The sequence below is a fragment of the Pectinophora gossypiella genome, chromosome 1, assembly GCF_024362695.1.
Source record: "Pectinophora gossypiella chromosome 1, ilPecGoss1.1, whole genome shotgun sequence".
In the NCBI taxonomy this organism is placed as follows: domain Eukaryota; kingdom Metazoa; phylum Arthropoda; class Insecta; order Lepidoptera; family Gelechiidae; genus Pectinophora; species Pectinophora gossypiella.
Window position 1 is genome coordinate 7316267 of NC_065404.1, and position 19763 is coordinate 7336029.

Consider the following 19763-nt stretch of genomic DNA (forward strand, 5'->3'; position numbering starts at 1 on the left):
ACTACACTACCCAATTAATCCGGCCCAATGCTTCGGAATCGCAGTGTAATAGCTCATCAGTGGGCGGGGCCCGGATTTCGCCATATATTATTCCCACACCTGATGCATCGGCCCGATGGATTGGTTAATGTATTAAGCTCTATAGTGAATATCCTAAGTAGACAGACAGGGTTACTTTACGAAGGTATTAACAAAGAATAACCGCCAGGGATAATAGGTTCGGGCATTGATATCACAATACGCACGAAAGCAGAACAAAGAAATAAACTAATATAAAAATGTACAATAATTGGATTTGTTTCGTACGCCTTTTATCACACCCATTAGGTTATAAGCTCGTCACGTATAGATAGAAGGTTGTTCGTCTCCATCATAATGTTTTTATTATTCATGCAAATACTTTATAATTACAAACCCATGAGTCACCATCAATTGACATACTCATAGATAGATATAAACTATTATAAGCCGTCGGTTATATTGGCACATGGTTTTTTCATTGGTATTTTTGAATCCGCAGTACAGCATCTGTTGAATGTCAATTGTTCAAACGCCTTCGTCGAATAGTTCTTCTACAACCTTGAAGCCCACGTACGTGCCTACAGTCTGTATGAGCTGTATGAGACTGGTACAGAGCCACAGAATAGGTATCAAATACCTAAGTACCTACTGAGAGAACTTAGTGACAGTGCGTATCTGTCTACCTACATCCGTTAGAAAAAAAAAATAGGTATACCAAGTTCCTCTCGAATTATCTAACGGTCAACGACCGGACTTGAAACAAAGCGTTTTTAAGCAGTTAATTTTGATGTCAAAATCATTATGGTACATACTAGTACAACACTAGACGACCAAATCTTTCCTACGTAGGTATTAGGTAGTGTTACAATACAAGATATGACCACGGACCCATGTTCTCTCATGTCAAACAAAGTGCAGTCGTACAGGAAATCAAAATTAACGGTCAGAATATACAGCTTGTATATTCACCTCAAGTGTGTTCGTATCATATGTATTGAAAATGTTAAATGCACGACCTCTACACGCGAGTAACCTAAAAGCTTCATAAACCTTTTATGGTCATGACTTCGTCGACAACATCGAACTAAACCATATGGCACCGTACAATCGAGCACACAACTTGCTATTGCATTATTCTTATTCTTATCAACTGCGCCGACGACTTATTAAAGTATGAGTCATTCGCAGCGGCCTCCTTTAGCCTCGCAGTTTCGAGCCGCGCGCAACGTTTTCGCTTCAGCACGGCACTTTCACGAATTAATGAAGTGCTCTTTCACGCAAATCCTCTTAAAGCGATTGTGCACGATAGTACACAGCTTAACCTTAGTGGTATCCTTTCGTATCACACGGTCGAGTACGGCCTCGAGGTAATCCAATATGGCGAACCGCGAGGCGCCACGCTTGGCTTAAGGCATGATTGCTCTTTGTGACAAGTCAGAGTGTAGGGCATTCACATAAATAGACATTTTATTGCCGCCACTGCAGATGACTCACACACACATCTTGGTTAGATTTATGGGGGTTTTAATTGAAACATTGAGAACTTAATTGTTAATTCCAGTAGAAAGCTCTCAGGCAGAAATTTAATATACAGAAGGAGTTGGGACGGGCGAGTGCAGCCGCGACGGTTGAAGAAATTAAAATAAATTCAACGAGCGCAATTATTCAGTGTGAACGGAAAACGCGTCATACTTATTTTAATTTATAAAGGCTCCAGACAAAGTGATATTTCTCACGCGGCTCGTCGCAGGCGGACAACTGGCTTTAAGCGAGTAATATGACAACCTCCGTCGCTCACGTCGCCACCGACTGCATACACCTGCACTGACACGTCTCGCCTACGTCTGAGCTCTTTACGCTTACTTACAGCTAAACTGTTAACTTTCCTATCCAATCTCTCAAACCACACCTTCGTTACTCATTAACTCAAGACAAGTCGGTCAAGATCCAATGGACAGGTGTCTACTGCAACAGAGTATGTACCTACTTTGTTAAGGTGTGTTTGTATGTAGTAGGTATATTAACGATATTATCTACGACGTATCAGGGCATTGATACACGAAATAAAAAGTTGATACTCTGTACCCGTGTATCAGTAAGCGCTAAACACATTACGTCATGGTCAATAATAGCCCATGATGATTTAAAGGTTTGAATCTGTTTCCCCATCAGTATGTGAAGTTTTATTGGACACAGGGCCACTGTTAGAGTTCGTTATAACGCGGCTTGTTGGTTTTCCTGTTGACTGGGTGCGGTCAGACCGTCTGTACAGCTTTTATCTACTAGTTTCCTTCCCATACCATGCCGTAAATAACTCGTTATGTGCCCGTTTGCCATAAATCAAAGTATTTCTATCCCATACACGTTTTGAGATATTATTATTATAGCAGCGATTAAGCCAATTGGGAACGTAAGAAGCTTAATACAACAGTGAATACGAGTCATGTCACGCTATGATTTACTATCTAAAGGGTATTGCCAAGTTGGTCATAGTTTATTGAACATCTGCTGGGAGAGGTTTACTGAGACCTTGAACTGGTGTCTTGTCAAGGTCGTTCTGTCTTGAAGGAGGACTGGGAGCGCATACAGAATATACAAAATGTTATATTTCTCATCTTTGATAACGTTCTAAAAGTCATGTTGTAATAATCGACAGAGGAATTGTGCCCTATAACATATTGGATGAATATTATAGTTATAGGCGATGGGTACCTACTACACGTGCGGCGTCCGACGTCCTAGGATGAATATGATGGACTATGAATTCATCCTATCTCTCTTACGTCGTATCAAATTGGCTACAAGTTGTTTCATGATTTCATGTCACTCACCTCGCGTCGTAACACCTTAGGTGTTACTAGAATGAGTTTTTTTTTTTGTATATATCGTGGCCAGATCTTAGAATTGATCATTTCATGATTTACTCGATCCTTTCATGAAATGGTCGTATTTCATGAAATAGTATTCTATTTCGCTTTCGCATCATTGACCACACCATGATGTAGTTTGGCCAGATCGATGAACACAAAACGTTTGACGATATGAACAACTAAATCTGGGGGCACGGCAGTGCCCCCGCTAAGACCTCTACCTACCTTTTCTTGAAACGTTTCGCCGGTTTTTTGAACCCTCATAATGCTTTCTTCATGATATGGCCAAACGTTGACAATCGAAAAATAGTAACATTATACACCGGTAGTTGCGCTGGTGTCGTTTTGTTTTGCATGTAAGTAACTGTACAATTTTCAATATTGATAGTATCGATTAAGTAAATAATTTTGAACCTATGAAGTTAATCGATTCGGGCAACACTATTCGTTTTTTTATTACACCACATAGCATGAACACCGATTAATGTTATGGCCAAACGCGGATTGAAATATCAACGATATGGTCAGCTTAAGTTGGCTATTTCATGAAATATGGCCATTTCATGAAATGGTCGAACACACCATGAAATGCTGGACTCTAAGATCTAGCCACGACATATATGTTGTGATCTTATTATGATAATGATTCAAAATGTGGAGAGGCACCACGTGTCGTCTCGACGGTTACGACTCGGTTGGGGCCAGAGTCAACGCCACTCCCAAGGCCGACCAGCCTCGACGATCTCATTCAATACAGCCATCAAATCCGAATATTACCAGCTTACTTGTTGCATCGAAGCCATCATTCCGATATTGAACACCGATAAGATTGCGTTATGAACTTATGATGCTATAAAGATAATCAGCGACTCTTTTACACGTTGAACGTTATACTGTTATACAACTTAATAATACCTACATTAATGCGATATTCCAGTTTGTATTGCGGAGGTAACTTAACTACATCTTTACGTAGGTACCTACCTACTAGCCTGCGAATTATATTCCTTTTATACCACGTAAGTTATAAAGTAATACGCCATGACGTGTAATAATAATAAAACTATCGACGGAATGAAAGGAATGACGTTAAAATATAATTGTGAATAAATGGCTAATATATCAACGTATGTAATAAAATCTGGGTAGACTACAAAAATAAGATCGAATATAAAATTTGAACGTGCGATAGAATCGATAAAAATTCGGGCTCTCATTCGAGACTTGTTCGAAACATTGTAGAAGCAAGTCGATCGGAGTAGATTTGCGAGCGGCCGGGTGAACGATCGCGATAGGAACCGGTCGCCGGCCCGCGGGGGAGGGGTAGGAGGGGGGCAAGGATCCTCCCGGGAATGTGCCCCTACTCCGCCACCACTCGCCCTCCATCTGCACGCATATTTCCGCCTCTGATTGAAACCACTGTGAACCAGTTATTGTCACCGTTACCAGGATACCCGCGAAGTCCACGATTAGGTCCATACCTACTTCAATACTTCCCAAATTACAACCGCCTTGCAAAGGTACAATTCTAAAAGACAGTGAAGTTTCTAGAAATCGACTGATGAAATTACTAATAGGTAATGAGTCTCCAAAAGCAATAACAGCTGATAAATGTAATCATTAAAGTGACTATGAGTAAGGGCTTCATCACGTCATCAGTATGATTGTCGAGCTCTTATCAACTTTGCTGACTTTATCAGAAAACGCATGATGCCACAATGTCCTCTTTTTCGTAAAAGTGACATTTTAATAATAGATCATGATTAATAATGTGCCTAATACGGGCAGGAAAATTTTGCAGGTTAATTTCCATTTAAATAATGAACATTATAAAGCGACTTTAATGAATAATGACGGGTAAATACATGAAAAGGTTGTCAATTACAGTATTTCGAGATCCCTATGCAATCACGAACGAAGTAAAGAAGTGGCAACACTAATCTATTTAATATTATGTCGCAGGGAACAACGGGAAGGAGAAAGAAAATGCTCGAGGCAAGGAAGCTACGTCGCCCGCAGCGCGGTCCGCCAACGGTTAGTACCTCATTGCACTCAATAACTGTATATGCTATTTCTTTTATCTACTGCAGCTTCCTGTGCAACGTTGCCATGGCAATAATCGGGAGTTGAGGTTGAATGAGTGTTAATAATCGAGGTGCTGAGGTAGGTGGGGGGAGAGACACGCCGGTCCCGGGGGAGCGGTCCGCGCATGCGCCGCGTCACCCCTGTGCTATCCCTCCCCGCTCTGCAGGGGCGACAACCACTCCCGACACCCCTCCTCTCGAACGTTTGCGGAAATTGAAGTTCTCTTTTTTGACTGCCTGCCTACATGCTATGATTTCAATACCCTAGTCTAGCTGGATTATCGAACATCTATATTTTTAATCAAGACGTTATAAATTATGCTCGTAACTGCTACCTATGTACGTGTTCAGAATCCGACCTACATATTTAAGATTAGTTTACATTAAAATCCAACAGATGGCGCTAGTGGCAAATTAGAACGCTCTATTAATGTAAGTTCACTATTTGATAAGGTTTTTCATGTACTTCTTTAATACACTATCAGTTCACTATTCATTGCGGTTTTATTTAATCCCTTGGATAGACAAACAATCCGAGTTTTAAACATTGGTCCTATCGACCCGGATTGGTTTTTTGATAGTTCAACGGTCAAGTGACCGTCTCCCGCGGACTCGCAGTGGATCGCTGCACAAAGAGGACGTGACGTAGCGCAGTGACGCAAGTGCTGCAGTCTTTGCGACTACATTGGAGGAGTTGTTGCGGGTTGCCCACGAGTGCTGGCAAACGTAACAATAGTTCAGAAGATCACTACCAGAGGGCGCAGGAATGCAAAAAACTGAGCTGTCGAAGAGAACTGACATTATCTGTCAGGCTAACGTGAAGCTGTCTAATTGACATTAGTTGTCAGTGTCAGGCGGAAGCTGACGTTTGCTGTCAGTATCAAGCGGAGCTGTCAGTGTCAAAGGGAAGTGACACATTTCAGGAAGTTCCGAAGAAGATCCACCAGAGGACGCTACTGTAAAGGAGTTAAAGTGTTACCATTTGAAGTGTAATTTGTGAAGTGCAAATCGTGAGTACATTTTACTTTAATTTACCAAGAAGAGAACATTTAAAAATTTGGGCGACTTTGAACTTTATTAATACTGAGACTTTTACTTTAACATATTTGAAAATAATTTGGGACTTGTAATTTCTGTGTGCATGTTAGTTTTAACTTAGAATATTTCTATAAAAAACGAAGGTACGGGGAATCTATGCCCAACTTCGACTAGAATTCTCAATCTCAAACACTTGTAAAAATTTCGTCATATTTTGGTTACTAATACTAAATTCCTTTGTACTAATAAAAATGGAAGGACAATTAAATTTGCTGTCGCAACTTCATACTACCATTAGTAAGGGATTTGACAACTATAAAAAGTCACCCAAGGATAGAATAACGATTGAGTACATTGAGGCAAGATTAGAAATTTTGGAAAACGATTGGTCTAAGTTCAGAGAGTTGCATATGTCACTTTTTCAATCATACGAAGAAGAAGATCTTGAAGATTCAAAATATGTAAAAAATAATATTTATGATAAGACGGAAGATATTTATATATATTATAAGTCTAAGGGCAAATTTGATCGTAATTTGTTATTGAAAGCAACTCAACCAACAATTCAAAGCACAGTGGACAACGATTATAGACCTAATTCCGCGTCTGCTTCCTTGGTCAAGTTACCAAAGATCTCCATACCTATTTTTTCAGGGAAATATAATGAATGGACTACCTTTAGGGACTTGTTTCTATCACTCATTGATAGAAACAATTCATTAGATAATGTTCAAAAACTCCATTATTTGAAAAGTCATTTGACCGGGGAAGCCGAACAGTTAATAAGATACATTGAAATAAGCGATTCAAATTATAGTCAGTGTTGGGCTAAGCTTGAAGGTCGGTACAACAACAAAGTTTATTTAGTCGATTGTATTCTAAAAAAGTTGTTTGGTCAAAGACGTTCTAACGTAGAGTCTGCAATAGCTTTGAAGGAATTAGTCGATACTACATCTGATTGCTTAAATGCGTTATCCAATCTAGGTATCAATGTTACATCATGGGATGTAATAATCATTCATATCGCTGCGCACAAATTAGATGCCGATACTCGCAAACAGTGGGAATTGCATGTTACCGATTCAGGTGATTTACCTACTTGGGATAAGTTTAGAACTTTTATAGAATCGCGTTTTAGAGCACTGGAGCGTCTTGAACCGAAAAGGTCAAACTATAACCAGTTCAATAGAAATAACCACAACACTACTTCATATTCTCCGAAAGTTCTATTGGGAACTGCATCAAGTTCAACAGCAAGACCGTGTGAATACTGTTCAGAAACTCATAAGTTGTGTTTCTGTAAAAAATTCACTAAGCAACCTTACGATTTAAGGAAGGAGTTTGTAGCTAAGAATAACATTTGCTTTAACTGTTTAGGTGGAAACCACACAGTTTACGAGTGCAAAAAGGCTACCAATTGTAAAATTTGTAACAAGCGCCACCATTCTCTACTTCATCCAAACGTCGAACAGGAACAACATCACTCGAAACCAGTGCCTGTGAACGCTAGCCCTAATGTTAGCGATACTCAGATACGTTCTTGTTTGTCGACGGATAGAATCGTTACCACTCAAAGACAGGTTTTACTAGCCACCGCGCTAGTAAAGGCCGAGTCTAATAATGGTGATTTTCAAGTCGTAAGAGCCCTGATAGATCAAGGCTCACAAGCCTGCTTTATCACTGAAGCAACAGTGCAACTTCTTAGATTGAAGAAGTTACCTATACAGGGTACAGTATCAGGCATAGGACAAAACAAGACAATTCCTATAAAGCACATGGTGTCTCTTTTGATACAATCAAGGGTGGAACCACAGTTCAATTTACAAGTACAAGCTTATGTATTAGGCAATATCACGTCATATCTCCCAGAAAGAAATTTGGAACTCATTGTTTGGGATGAAATAAATGATATTCAACTGGCTGACCCACAGTACAACACCTCCAATAAAATTGATATATTGTTAGGTGCCGACGTTTATGGTCAGATACTAACAGAAGGACTAATGAAAGGACCAACTGAAGCTTTAATAGCACAGAACACATCTTTAGGATGGATTGTTTCAGGAGTAGTTAACAGTACTAAAAATCACAATATTAAAGAGAACATAACAGTTATGACTGTACAGATCAACCCAGATGACATGTTGAAATGTTTTTGGGAAATCGAAGAAGGTTTATCTAATAACAAAAAACAGTTCACCGAAGACGAACAAAGATGTGAAGAGATATTTAACAGTACAACTACAAGAACAGACGAAGGAAGATATGTCGTTAGACTGCCGTTTCAGAAGGAACCAACATTTGAAGGAGGAAAATCAAGAAATATAGCGATAGCAAGACTAAACTCACAAGAGAAAAGATTTCAGAAAGATCCAGAATTGAAGGAAAAATATGCCGAAGTTTTAAAGGAATATCTGGATCTGAATCATATGCGACCAGTACTAGACAGTGATACCAAACGAGATGAAGCTGTTTATCTTCCTCATCACGCAATTATACGCAATGATAAAACCACTACCAAGGTGCGTGTGGTATTTAACGCTTCCGAGAAGGATAGAAACGGTATCTCGTTGAATAACTGTTTGATGGTTGGTCCTTCGTTGCAGGCTGACTTGCGCGATACAGTTCTAAGATGGAGAATCCATCCAATTGGTATTATAGCGGACATAACAAAAATGTACCGTCAAGTCAGAATTGCAGAGGAAGATGCCATGTATCAACGCATAGTTTGGAGAAACCACCCGGATGAAACCATTAAAGATTACGAACTCTTGACGGTGACTTTTGGAACGGCGTCTGCGCCGTATTTGGCAGTAAGATCATTACATCAAACGTCTTACGATGAAGGACATAACTTTCCATTAGCTGCTGACAGGGTTTTAAAATGTTTTTATATGGATGATTTAATGACCGGAAGTGAAAGTGTTGAAGAATGTATGGAGATTTATAAGCAGATCACCGAGTTACTAAAGAAAGGAGGTTTTGAGTTACAAAAGTGGAACAGTAACAATCAAAAAGTTCTGAAAGCTATAAGGGTAATAGCAAACAATGAAGGACAACCCGAAAGGAAAAATGAGATGAGAAGTAAATCTGAAAGGAAACACGAAAGGACCACAGAAGAACAAAGGAAATTAGACATAAAAACAGATAACATAACAAAAACACTGGGACTTATCTGGAACTGTGGCGATGACTGTTTCCAATACTCCGTCAAGCTCCCTAGTATGGACGAAATGAACATTTTAACCAAAAGAATCATAATCGCCGATATTGCCCGATTATTCGACCCATTAGGTTGGTTAGCACCAGTTATTATTTTGGCTAAAATGTTTATTCAGAAATTGTGGCTCACAGGATTAGCATGGGATGACGATCTGAGCGATGAGCTGAAAAGGGAATGGTATACCCTTCGTAACGAGTTACCCAAACTCACAAACATAAAAATCCCAAGATGGTTGAATACAAGGACAACAGATAAGGTCACCGAACTGCACGGGTTTAGCGACGCTTCTAAGGCAGCCTATTCCGCAGTAATCTATCTGAGAACAATTGATAAAGCAGATCAAGTTCACACATCTCTTCTAGTGGCAAAAACAAGAGTAGCTCCCATTAAACAGGTAAGTATACCGCGTTTAGAACTTTGTGGGGCTGTTTTACTAACAAAGCTTCTCATTAAATCAGCTGAAGTACTCGATATTCCGAAAGACAATTTAAGAGCATGGACGGACTCAACCATCGTGCTTGCGTGGCTTAATAGTCATCCAAGCAAGTGGAAGACGTTCGTAGGCAACAGAGTTGCAGAGATTTTAACTTTAATGAACTCTTCTCAGTGGTCTCATGTGTCAAGCAAGGAAAATCCTGCAGATCAAGCATCTCGAGGTGTTCTCCCAAGTACATTAGTGGAGGATGAGCTGTGGTTGAACGGGCCATGGTTTTTGAAAAACCAAAACATTGAGTATACTAAACCTAAACATGAAAACGTAAGCCTTGAAATAGCGATAAAGACACATGTTAACACAAATACAGAAGAGTCAATTTTGGCAAGATTTTCCTCTCTACCAAGATTGGTAAGAGTAATTGCTTATTGTAGACGAATGTTAAAGAAGAATCAAACCGAAACAATACATTTACAGAAGAAGGAAATAGATGAAGCTCTAGAATGCTGTATAAGAATGACACAGAAAGAAAAATTTGAAGCAGACTACAAAACGTTAGAACGAAATGGATCCCTGTCATCACAAAGCACTCTAAAAACACTTTGCCCATTTATAGATGCTAAAGGCATTATTAGAGTGAGCGGCAGATTGCAAAAGTCAAGGTTTGAGGATCAGAGAAAACACCCAATCATTATGCCAAAGGACTCGTATCTAACCAAGTTGACCATTGCAGATGCGCACAACAAAACCCTGCACGGTGGTACAACTCTAATGATGAACTATTTAAGATCATGCTATTGGATCTTTGGTATGAGAAACCTGGTTCGAAGTTATGTACGCAAATGTGTCAAGTGTGTTAGACAAAGGGCGTCTGCTACAGAACAAATTATGGGTGATCTGCCAACAGTTAGATGCGTTCCATCTAGGCCATTCTTAAACAGTGGGGTGGATTACGCGGGACCCATAAACATAAGAACCACTAAAGGACGTGGACACAAGTCCCATAAAGGGTACATATGTGTGTTTATATGTATGTCCACTAAAGCCATACACTTGGAAGTCGTGAGTGACATGACATCGCAAGCCTTCTTAGCTGCATTTAAGAGGTTTGTCTCGAGGAGAGGACATTGTGCTCAGGTATGGTCCGATAATGGTACTACATTTGTAGGAGCCTCTCGAGAACTACTGGACTTCGTAAAGTCAGCACAACAACACGTGATAGAACATTTAGAAATCTCAGGAACAGAATGGAAGTTTATCCCTCCCCACGCACCAAATTTCGGAGGCCTTTGGGAGGCGGCCGTTAAATCTACAAAATTTCACCTCAGGAGGGTACTAGGAGACGCTACTCTCACTTATGAAGAGATGAGCACTTTACTCTGTCAAGTAGAGGCTTGTTTAAACTCTAGGCCTATCAGTGTTATAGATAATACTGACCCAGAAGAACCTTTACCATTGACACCAGGACATTTTCTTGTGGGTGAACCCCTTCTGAGTGTAGTAGAGACAAATTATGAATATTCAAACGTCAGTTACTTGAATCGGTGGCAGTACATTCAAAGAATGTTACAAACATTCTGGAGACGCTGGTCTAATGAATATTTGTCGACACTGATGCAGCGATATAAATGGTCAAAACAAAACCCAGAACCAAATGTAAACGATGTTGTTTTGATAAAGGAAGATGATTTACCCCCGAGCCGCTGGCTTTTAGGGAGAATTATAGCGAAACATCCTGGTCAAGACAACATCACTAGAGTTGTAACATTGCGAACAAAGAATATGTCTACTGTTAAGAGGCCAATATCAAAAATATGTGTGTTACCAATTAGTAACGAAAACTAAGTTTACCAAAAACGGTTATATTTGAAGATTCTATTTATATTATTTACCGGGTTAAGATTGTTGTCATATATTGTGGGAGAGATTTTTTATTATTATACATATTTACCTAGTACTAAAGCAATGGACGAAATAATAGTCATAAGGATCGGATGTACTAATTAACCGAGCTTTTGTTTACAACCTTCAGCCTTTTTTTTATTTTTTATTTTGTTTAAGTTGTCATACAGGGGTTTTGTATTTAATAAAGACATTTCAATGAAGTGTCTTTGGGAGGCGGTATGTTCAGAATCCGACCTACATATTTAAGATTAGTTTACATTAAAATCCAACAGATGGCGCTAGTGGCAAATTAGAACGCTCTATTAATGTAAGTTCACTATTTGATAAGGTTTTTCATGTACTTCTTTAATACACTATCAGTTCACTATTCATTGCGGTTTTATTTAATCCCTTGGATAGACAAACAATCCGAGTTTTAAACAGTACGTATAAACTTGTCTTCATGTAATTCCGTATTTATCGTATGATCCTACACAAAACAGTTTGCCTCAACTGACTTGACAACCAAACAGGACGTCCACGATTGTCTCTTTCTAAATTCCGAGCAGGCATCGATTAGGCATATTGTTTAATTAACAATTTGTCATCACAACCATTATGATAATAATAATAAGCATTACATGATACTGTCCCGAAGGCAAAACAATGAACCGGCATCGAGCAAGTTTACATTACAAGGAGCTAACGTTACACGCGAGCTACGGCCGTGTATAGGTAATGTTATATTCCTCTATATGTAATTATATTATTCTCACTACCGACACAAAGGATCCCAATGCCCAGCTGATGATAATAGAATGTTGAACACAATGTCATCGCGTCATTAGACGTGACATATCAATGGAACGAACGGAAGATAATGTAACATCCGTCTTTCTGCCTACATACGTTTCCAGTGTTCCAACACAAACATGCATCCTGGTAGCTCGTTATCTCGTCAAACAAGAACGACTGGCAGCGACTGGATCTTTCTTTTTTACCGAAAGCTGACGTCAGCCAGCCACCTTGCCACTGGGTGGAGTGAACTGAACTAGTTAATTAGTCCGAGTCTCCACTTCCATTACTCGTGAGTCCACCGTCGAAGAATTCCTTAATTGATGTTTCGACCCCCTTCATTATCAGTAGCGGAGATAACACCGCTAACAATGTTCAAAACCATTGACCGTGAGACACAAAAATACATTATTAGTAAATATTTAAATAAATATTCGAAGCTGAAATTCAATTGTTTTCGTATGAATAATTTGATTCTATTTCAGCTGCGTTACGTGCTTTCTATTGCTATGGGCCAAACCGTCCGTCAATTACGAAACAGCCAGCAATTAAAAATTTAGTTTAGATTATTTATTGTTTTAGCCTCAGGTAAAGTTTAAGCTTCATGCCTAATAAACGTTGATTCAAAAATATTTTGACTTAATGTCCGTGTCTATTACTTTCTTATTGCAATAAATAAAGATTTATTTATTCTGATTACGTCCACTTCCAATCTCTACAAAAGCGAGGCTTCATTAGGTTTTCATTTTATATCGTGAACCCGTCGGTGAAACCGTTGACCTTCATGGCCGCCACTTTCATCCGTTTTAGCGAGTCACCGTCGTTGGGCCGCGACGAAATTCATTAAATGATTGAGTGGGCGGATTTCTAAAACAATCACAATTATATTGCAACTATAGGCTTACTATACTGGAACAAAAAACATTAGCTGCCGTTCCAGTGTAAAACACTTAGATATCGAGCTCCCGAGCTTTTTTCTTAAGTTACACGCGTTAGCGCCTCTGTAAAAACAAAAATTGACTTTAATGATGTCGGCGCATACGCCAGAGTAGACATACATGTGATGTACTGCTTCACGCTAGGATCCGCCAAGGTCGACGACCCTGCGCGTGCACATAAACTTCTGTCAGCACCACAGATCAACACTAACACTCTAGTTGCTAAAACAAATATAGACAGAGATCATCACAGTTTGATCTCCCGCGAAGTGATATTTCATCACATTATGTTCACAAAAAAATGTATCTAAAAACAGATATCAGTCAGCAGACATGTAAATGTGGTTAGGTACTATCACACTGCACCTAATTCGTGAACTTTCAGATCTAGTAGGTACGTTATTACTTTCCGCTGCATTTGGAAACTGGATACGTTCCATATGTCTCGGGTCGCGGATGATAAGAAAAACTTAGAAGTTCATTACTTCATCACGGGCATGGCGTAAATCGAATATCGATCTCGTAATATCCTGTCTAACCTTGGGAGTTAAAAAGGCCACATCAAAGCAATTCACCTAAAGAAGCAAAAAGCAATATTTATATTTGACATTTGTTTACATGGCGCACTCACTTTTATAAGCACAAATAAAATGTCAAATTGAAATATTGCTTTTCTAGATGAATTGCTTCGATGTGGCCTTTTTAATTTCCCGATGGATATTAAAATCGTATTGAGTACGCCTACACGAGGCGTTCGCAATAATAACTTGTCACTATGCAGTCCATTAATAAGATAGATAATTAGGGCGTCAACACCGAGAGCAAGTAACCCTGTCCACCACATTATCGATTACAGGCGTAGAAGTCGGTACAAATATGTTAGGCTAGGATAGCAACTTTTTTTTAGTTATTCCGTTGGGCTTGTTTATGCAGAGGTGGCCAGTTTCGTACCCTTCGACGTCAACCCAATATCATAGTTATTCCTAGCAACCAGCTGCTAGTAAACATTCGACGGTTGAAGTTTTTGGATCTGTTCCAGTGGTACACTCGGAAAAATACAATTTCATTCAAACGTTGGTCTAGTTTGCGGTACACTTAAAATAAAACGTGTATTAGTCGGAATCACTATACGGATTGGGGTAGTTTTCCCCGATGAAAACAAAGGTTTATGGATTATGTTTCTCCCTCGAAACGACCGTTTGAAGTAAGCCCGTTTAAACAAATACTTGACATCACAATTCACGACTCTCCATAACTACGTAATGTCTATGATAACGACAAGCTGCATCGCCATAACGATAATATAATGACTACATCCCAAATTCCCACTTTTCTAGTACGTTACCTTCGTAACGCGGTGTGGTGTTAAATTGTAAATTACATTTGAAAATAACTCTTATTTCGGGACTAAATTTCGATTATGTAATAATCGGCGGTCCGTACAAAAGTAATTACATCGATATAATTTGATAGAGCGCTCATTACTGATGCCATTTTAAACAGTGTCAATGACCTGTTTGTCTACAATTAACAATTCATGTAGATACCTAGATGGCGCGGACCGCGACCGACACATTTGGCCAGCATAGCAGTATTTTTTTTCACACCGCGGCGTGACGTGACTATGATGCGCAAACTCTGTATACTCGTTAAAATTTAATTTAGCTTTTAAACTAGAGCTCGTGTAACATTACCTAGCTTTCTAGACGCGTATGTATGCTGAATGCCTTTCCAAAATGTTATGATTCATCACGAATTTAGACCATGCTTTCGCACCGAGAGATTCGTACAATGACAAATAAGTCATTACTAATTAAATAAATAGGCCTAGTTCGTGTTTGGCACGCGTGCAGAGGATTTTGTACCAAAACTATTAAACATAAACAAAAATAGGTTAAGTATCTATAATGATACACAGCTTCATTATGTCATCCCGGGTTACCAGTAATTGGCATTCTTGCTCATTCTTGATACTTAAAATGTTATGACACTGGTACGTAGGTAGGTACTTATAATCTGTTCATTGCCTGAAGAATACATAAATAAAATAAAAAGTAACAAGCTGCAATTACATCTAACAAACTCTACTCGACATAAAACAATTAAATAAAAGTATTACCTATGCATAATAGATAGATACTTAATTCTGAACATTACTTTTCTATGATAAGTTTCCGAGGAAAACTGAAAAGCTAATTACGTAATGAGGTTTGGTATAAAACAAGTGTCCTTGGCATTCAGTTATACAATAATAACTTATAATAATTAACTACCTCCATAGATATGACAATATGTAATGTAAGGAAGGTTGACCTCATCAACACAACTGCGAAAGTACCGACCGTACTTACACAATGATAGTGCCCACAGCCGACCATGGTTCCTCATATACGCACTCATTAGACCTCATTAGCAAGCGAAAGTGACTCATGGGTCGGTTCCTATCATTAACTCATTAACATCACACCCACTTTGTTCTATTCCCTCAACTTCGCTTTCCGTTCCGCTGTTACATAAACATACATGCATTCATAAACTCACGCATATTTTATTCCACATTGGACTACACAGAGTAATAACAAGTCATTAGAAGAATACTATCATTAGTTTCGGTATTATTATTTATAAAGAAACATCTTATTCTGGATAAAACATACAAAGATTTAGAGACTTTGTATCATTCTTTATGCTTAGACATCTCAATTCGATATTCATTTTGATATCTCACGACAGTATTTATTTAACTTTATTTATTTGTGTAGTCACAGATAATGAAACGACATCATGTCACCGTAGACTCTAGTAACATTTAAATTAAATAAACGGTATTATGTTCAGCAAATACGCAAAACATTGTGACACGCAAGTTCCAAAGCCTGCTTTGAGATTATCCTATTTATACATATAATACCTATCTTCTAGTTTGCAGACGTGGAAGTTAAGCCGATTTCGTTCTAGTTGACAACTGACGGCTGACACGCAGTACTTTGAAGATATCTTACGATCTCATAGATAAATTTAATCTTGGCTTGAGTGAGACGAAGCCTTGTAATAACTAACAACAAAGTACCTGGTAGACATTTTCTGTCAAAGTAAATCTTTACGGAGAACGAAAATAGTCCCAATGTCACATTATGAACAAATTTTAATGGGTTCAACGTTTAAGATAACGAAAGTATATTTCGGTCGAACGTTGGGCGGTAAAACTAGAGACTCTAGTTTATAAATATTTGTCTAAGTGTGTCGACCGTGGTGTGACCGACGGCGCCAGCGCCGGGCCGGGTCCCGCAGTCCGCAGCCGCTGCTGGTCCGGTAGACCCGTTACTCTGAGAAAGACGTCAAGGTGACCTGCATGCACCCGACAAGCTTCACATTATTTACATGTCTCTCGGATGACAACCGACAGCCGACACTCGCTACACGAATAAATTTAGAAACTGCATCTCTGTTTACGGACAGACGGTAACTTCAACCGTCTATTTGCGTACTTTGCGTACTTGCTAAGTCCGTTTTAACAACCCAATTAGTCTCACTCGCATTTACCATTAGTTCCCATGTTCTTAGGCTTAACAGTTATTTGAAGTTTACCTCTATCACTAATTAGTGCAAGTAAACAGTTAAAACTGCTGCTCCGGAATAATGTTACGAGCAGAGATCATGTAAGTGGGTATAGTATGGTTGGATAGAATAAAAATAATGAATCTATATTCAGAAGTTAGTTATTAATAAGGTAAACAAGCTGGTGATAGCGTGTGCAGTCGATAAAAGGTCGCGACATCGGACGTCTGCGTGCAACGGCCTGTGGAAGATTTACGACGACTGTAAAAATCGCACCGATTGACAATTATGTCGTCCCTTTAAATTGTATTAAATTAAAATGAGACGCTTTAATTCTGCGACAGGGTTTGTTTCGCGTTTGTTTTTGCATGTTTCCATAAGGCCCACAAGTCCAACACTACATTGTTATGTAGTATAATAACATAGTATAACAGGCGTAATTATGCATTGCGTTTACTATGTGTTTCCCCAAAGGGATAGGCTTGTTTAGAATCTATATGCCTGGAGGGTAAACCCACTGGTGGAGGGTAATCTCCACTTCAATGAAGGCAGTAACTATAATAATAGCCAACGACTTGTGGTTCTGCCGGCCTCGGTACAAATTACGAGTGTGGTTTGTCTTTCTGTCCGTTCAGTACTGCGATTTCATCGAAACAACTTATTTGTCGCCGATTTCCTGTTGTTTCAAAGGACGGTCCATTGAACTCGACAATACCTATATTAAGACACTGAATAAACATATCGAGGGTTGAAAGGCAAATGGGTTTAAGCGACATTTTGGGCGAAATTGACTTATATATATATTCGGAATCAGCGATTTTTTCCGCGTCGACTGATCTTGGTTTCAGATCAATCGAAGCTACTTTTTGGCGCTTCAACCAATTAGCACTTTGGGTACATTTTTAAAAACCCGTGTTTTAACCGACAAAAAAATGCACAAAATTCTGGGCTGGTGGCATATCAGTCGTATTCCGGGATATGAGTCGGTCACATAAGCTGTTATGTCTTTTCATTTTCATGATTCGAAGGCTGTTAAAGCGTTTTCCCTGACAGTGTTTTGTTATAGATAAGTCGGTTAAATCATTTGTCCTTAGACGAAACGAAAATAGATTTGGCGCTTAAATCTTTTTGCTTTAATCCAGATTTTATAAATATTGTCGCTTCAACCGTTTTGCCTTCGACAGTTTAAAAGTAAAATTGGCACTTGAACTGTTTTGCCTTTACCGGAAATATTCATAGAATTTGACTTCAGCTATTTATGCTACATTTTTTTAAATTTTTTGTCGTATAAAACAACTATCTTTTTCTTTTGAAAGGACTTAAAACGTTTTTCCAAAACAAAAAAGAAATAATGTTAACATTTCAGTCATCGCAATTTTGTATGAAACCTTGTGCCCGCATCACTTCAACATATCAAAATAAGTATGGGCAGGTCCTGGTTGGGCGGTTCACACAGCTAAAAATTACGATTGGGAAGACCGGGAGTGTGCGTGTCATCATGTCACCCAAGCCGTATCCGTTGATGGTGACTTCTATTTGTGTCTATCCCAAGTCGTTGTTGTGGTAGACTTTGACGTGGCTAGCGGAACCGAACTTCGAATTGAAGATCTGGTCACATGGCATACAATCAAGCTGGCCAGCCGAGTTTACCGTGTAATTGTAGGAAGGTTTCCGTTGAGTTTTCCGTATTTGGCGTCTTGGACTAAGATTTTCGAGGACTATATCACGCGCTATTCCAGGTTCAGACACACTCATCCCAACTATCAGTTGGCATGTTGAAAGCCACATGGTTGCGCTTGAGTACGTCTTTGTACCGCAGGTATTGTCCACCTTGTTTACAGTTCCTTCTAGACACCTCGAAATAGAAAACCTTTCTGTCATCCATTCGCATGACGTGACCGCACCATCGTAGGTGATGTTTTATGATGAGAGCTTCTATTCCGAATATGCCAGAACGACGTAATACTTCTGTTATTGGAAAACCATCTTGCCGCTTTATGCGAAGGATGGACCTTAGACATTTAAAGTGTTACGTATCAAGTACGCCGCTGAGACTTTGTACACTAATATTTTAAGTTTTCCAAAGGCTGCCACCGCACCTGTTATCCGGGCTGGCAACTCCGATGACTTTGGAGTCATTTCATATTTGAGAACCCAAATATTTTAATTTTGAAACTTCCTCCAGATCAGCGCCCTTTAAAGCAACATTGGAAGAAGCTACATCCCCGGAGCATCCTCTGGATGGTTATTTTACAAGGGTTTTGCACAAAACTATAAATATTCTGGTGTGTGACTTAATTGAATCGGCCATTCCTCGGCAAGTTTGGTTAACTGATGCATAGATGTGAGACGTGAGAGATCAAAAATGATCTTATTCATTTTAGCCTTAATTTCAATTAAGCTATAGATAACAATTCCATAGAGTATCCCACTTATGCGTGATACAGAAGCGATATATAAAGAAAATAGACTAGGAACCATGGCTCCATGTGTTATGACATAGCCTTGTTTCGCGCCGTAGGTAACGACGAATAGCTCTGAAAAGTTACTTCTAAATCAAACTGTCGTCATCATGTCGTCATGATATTGTCGTATCAGGATAAGTCATAACTTTTCAGGACAATCTGTTTTCTTTAGAGCAATCCACAAGCCGCGTGAAGCCTCACGCAGCACATAACAAAGGCCGATGTTGTTCAAGCCTTTTGGCCTGAATCTGTTTAATAACAAAACCGTACCCCCATATCTCTGTCCGGACAAAATCATTATTGGGTTACCGGAAGTACCTTTTCTGCATCACGGGATAGAATAACGTCAAGGCTAAAATTTAATATCGATCGCCATCGACTCGCAAAGAGGAAGAAGGCTAAAATCATTCCAGCAGCTGACTCACATATCTTCAGGATGAGTTTGTATAACCAG

At 39.2% G+C, this 19763-nt stretch overlaps 1 protein-coding gene across 1 annotated transcript in view; it reads left to right on the forward strand.

The window, feature by feature from the left end:
• LOC126369267 (uncharacterized) overlaps positions 1-19763 on the forward strand; it is a 152256-nt gene that overhangs the window by 120438 nt on the left and 12055 nt on the right. The window contains exon 15 of the mRNA XM_050013628.1: positions 4854-4925. Coding sequence (XP_049869585.1) covers positions 4854-4925 — 72 coding nt within the window. The remainder of the gene's footprint in view (positions 1-4853; positions 4926-19763) is intronic.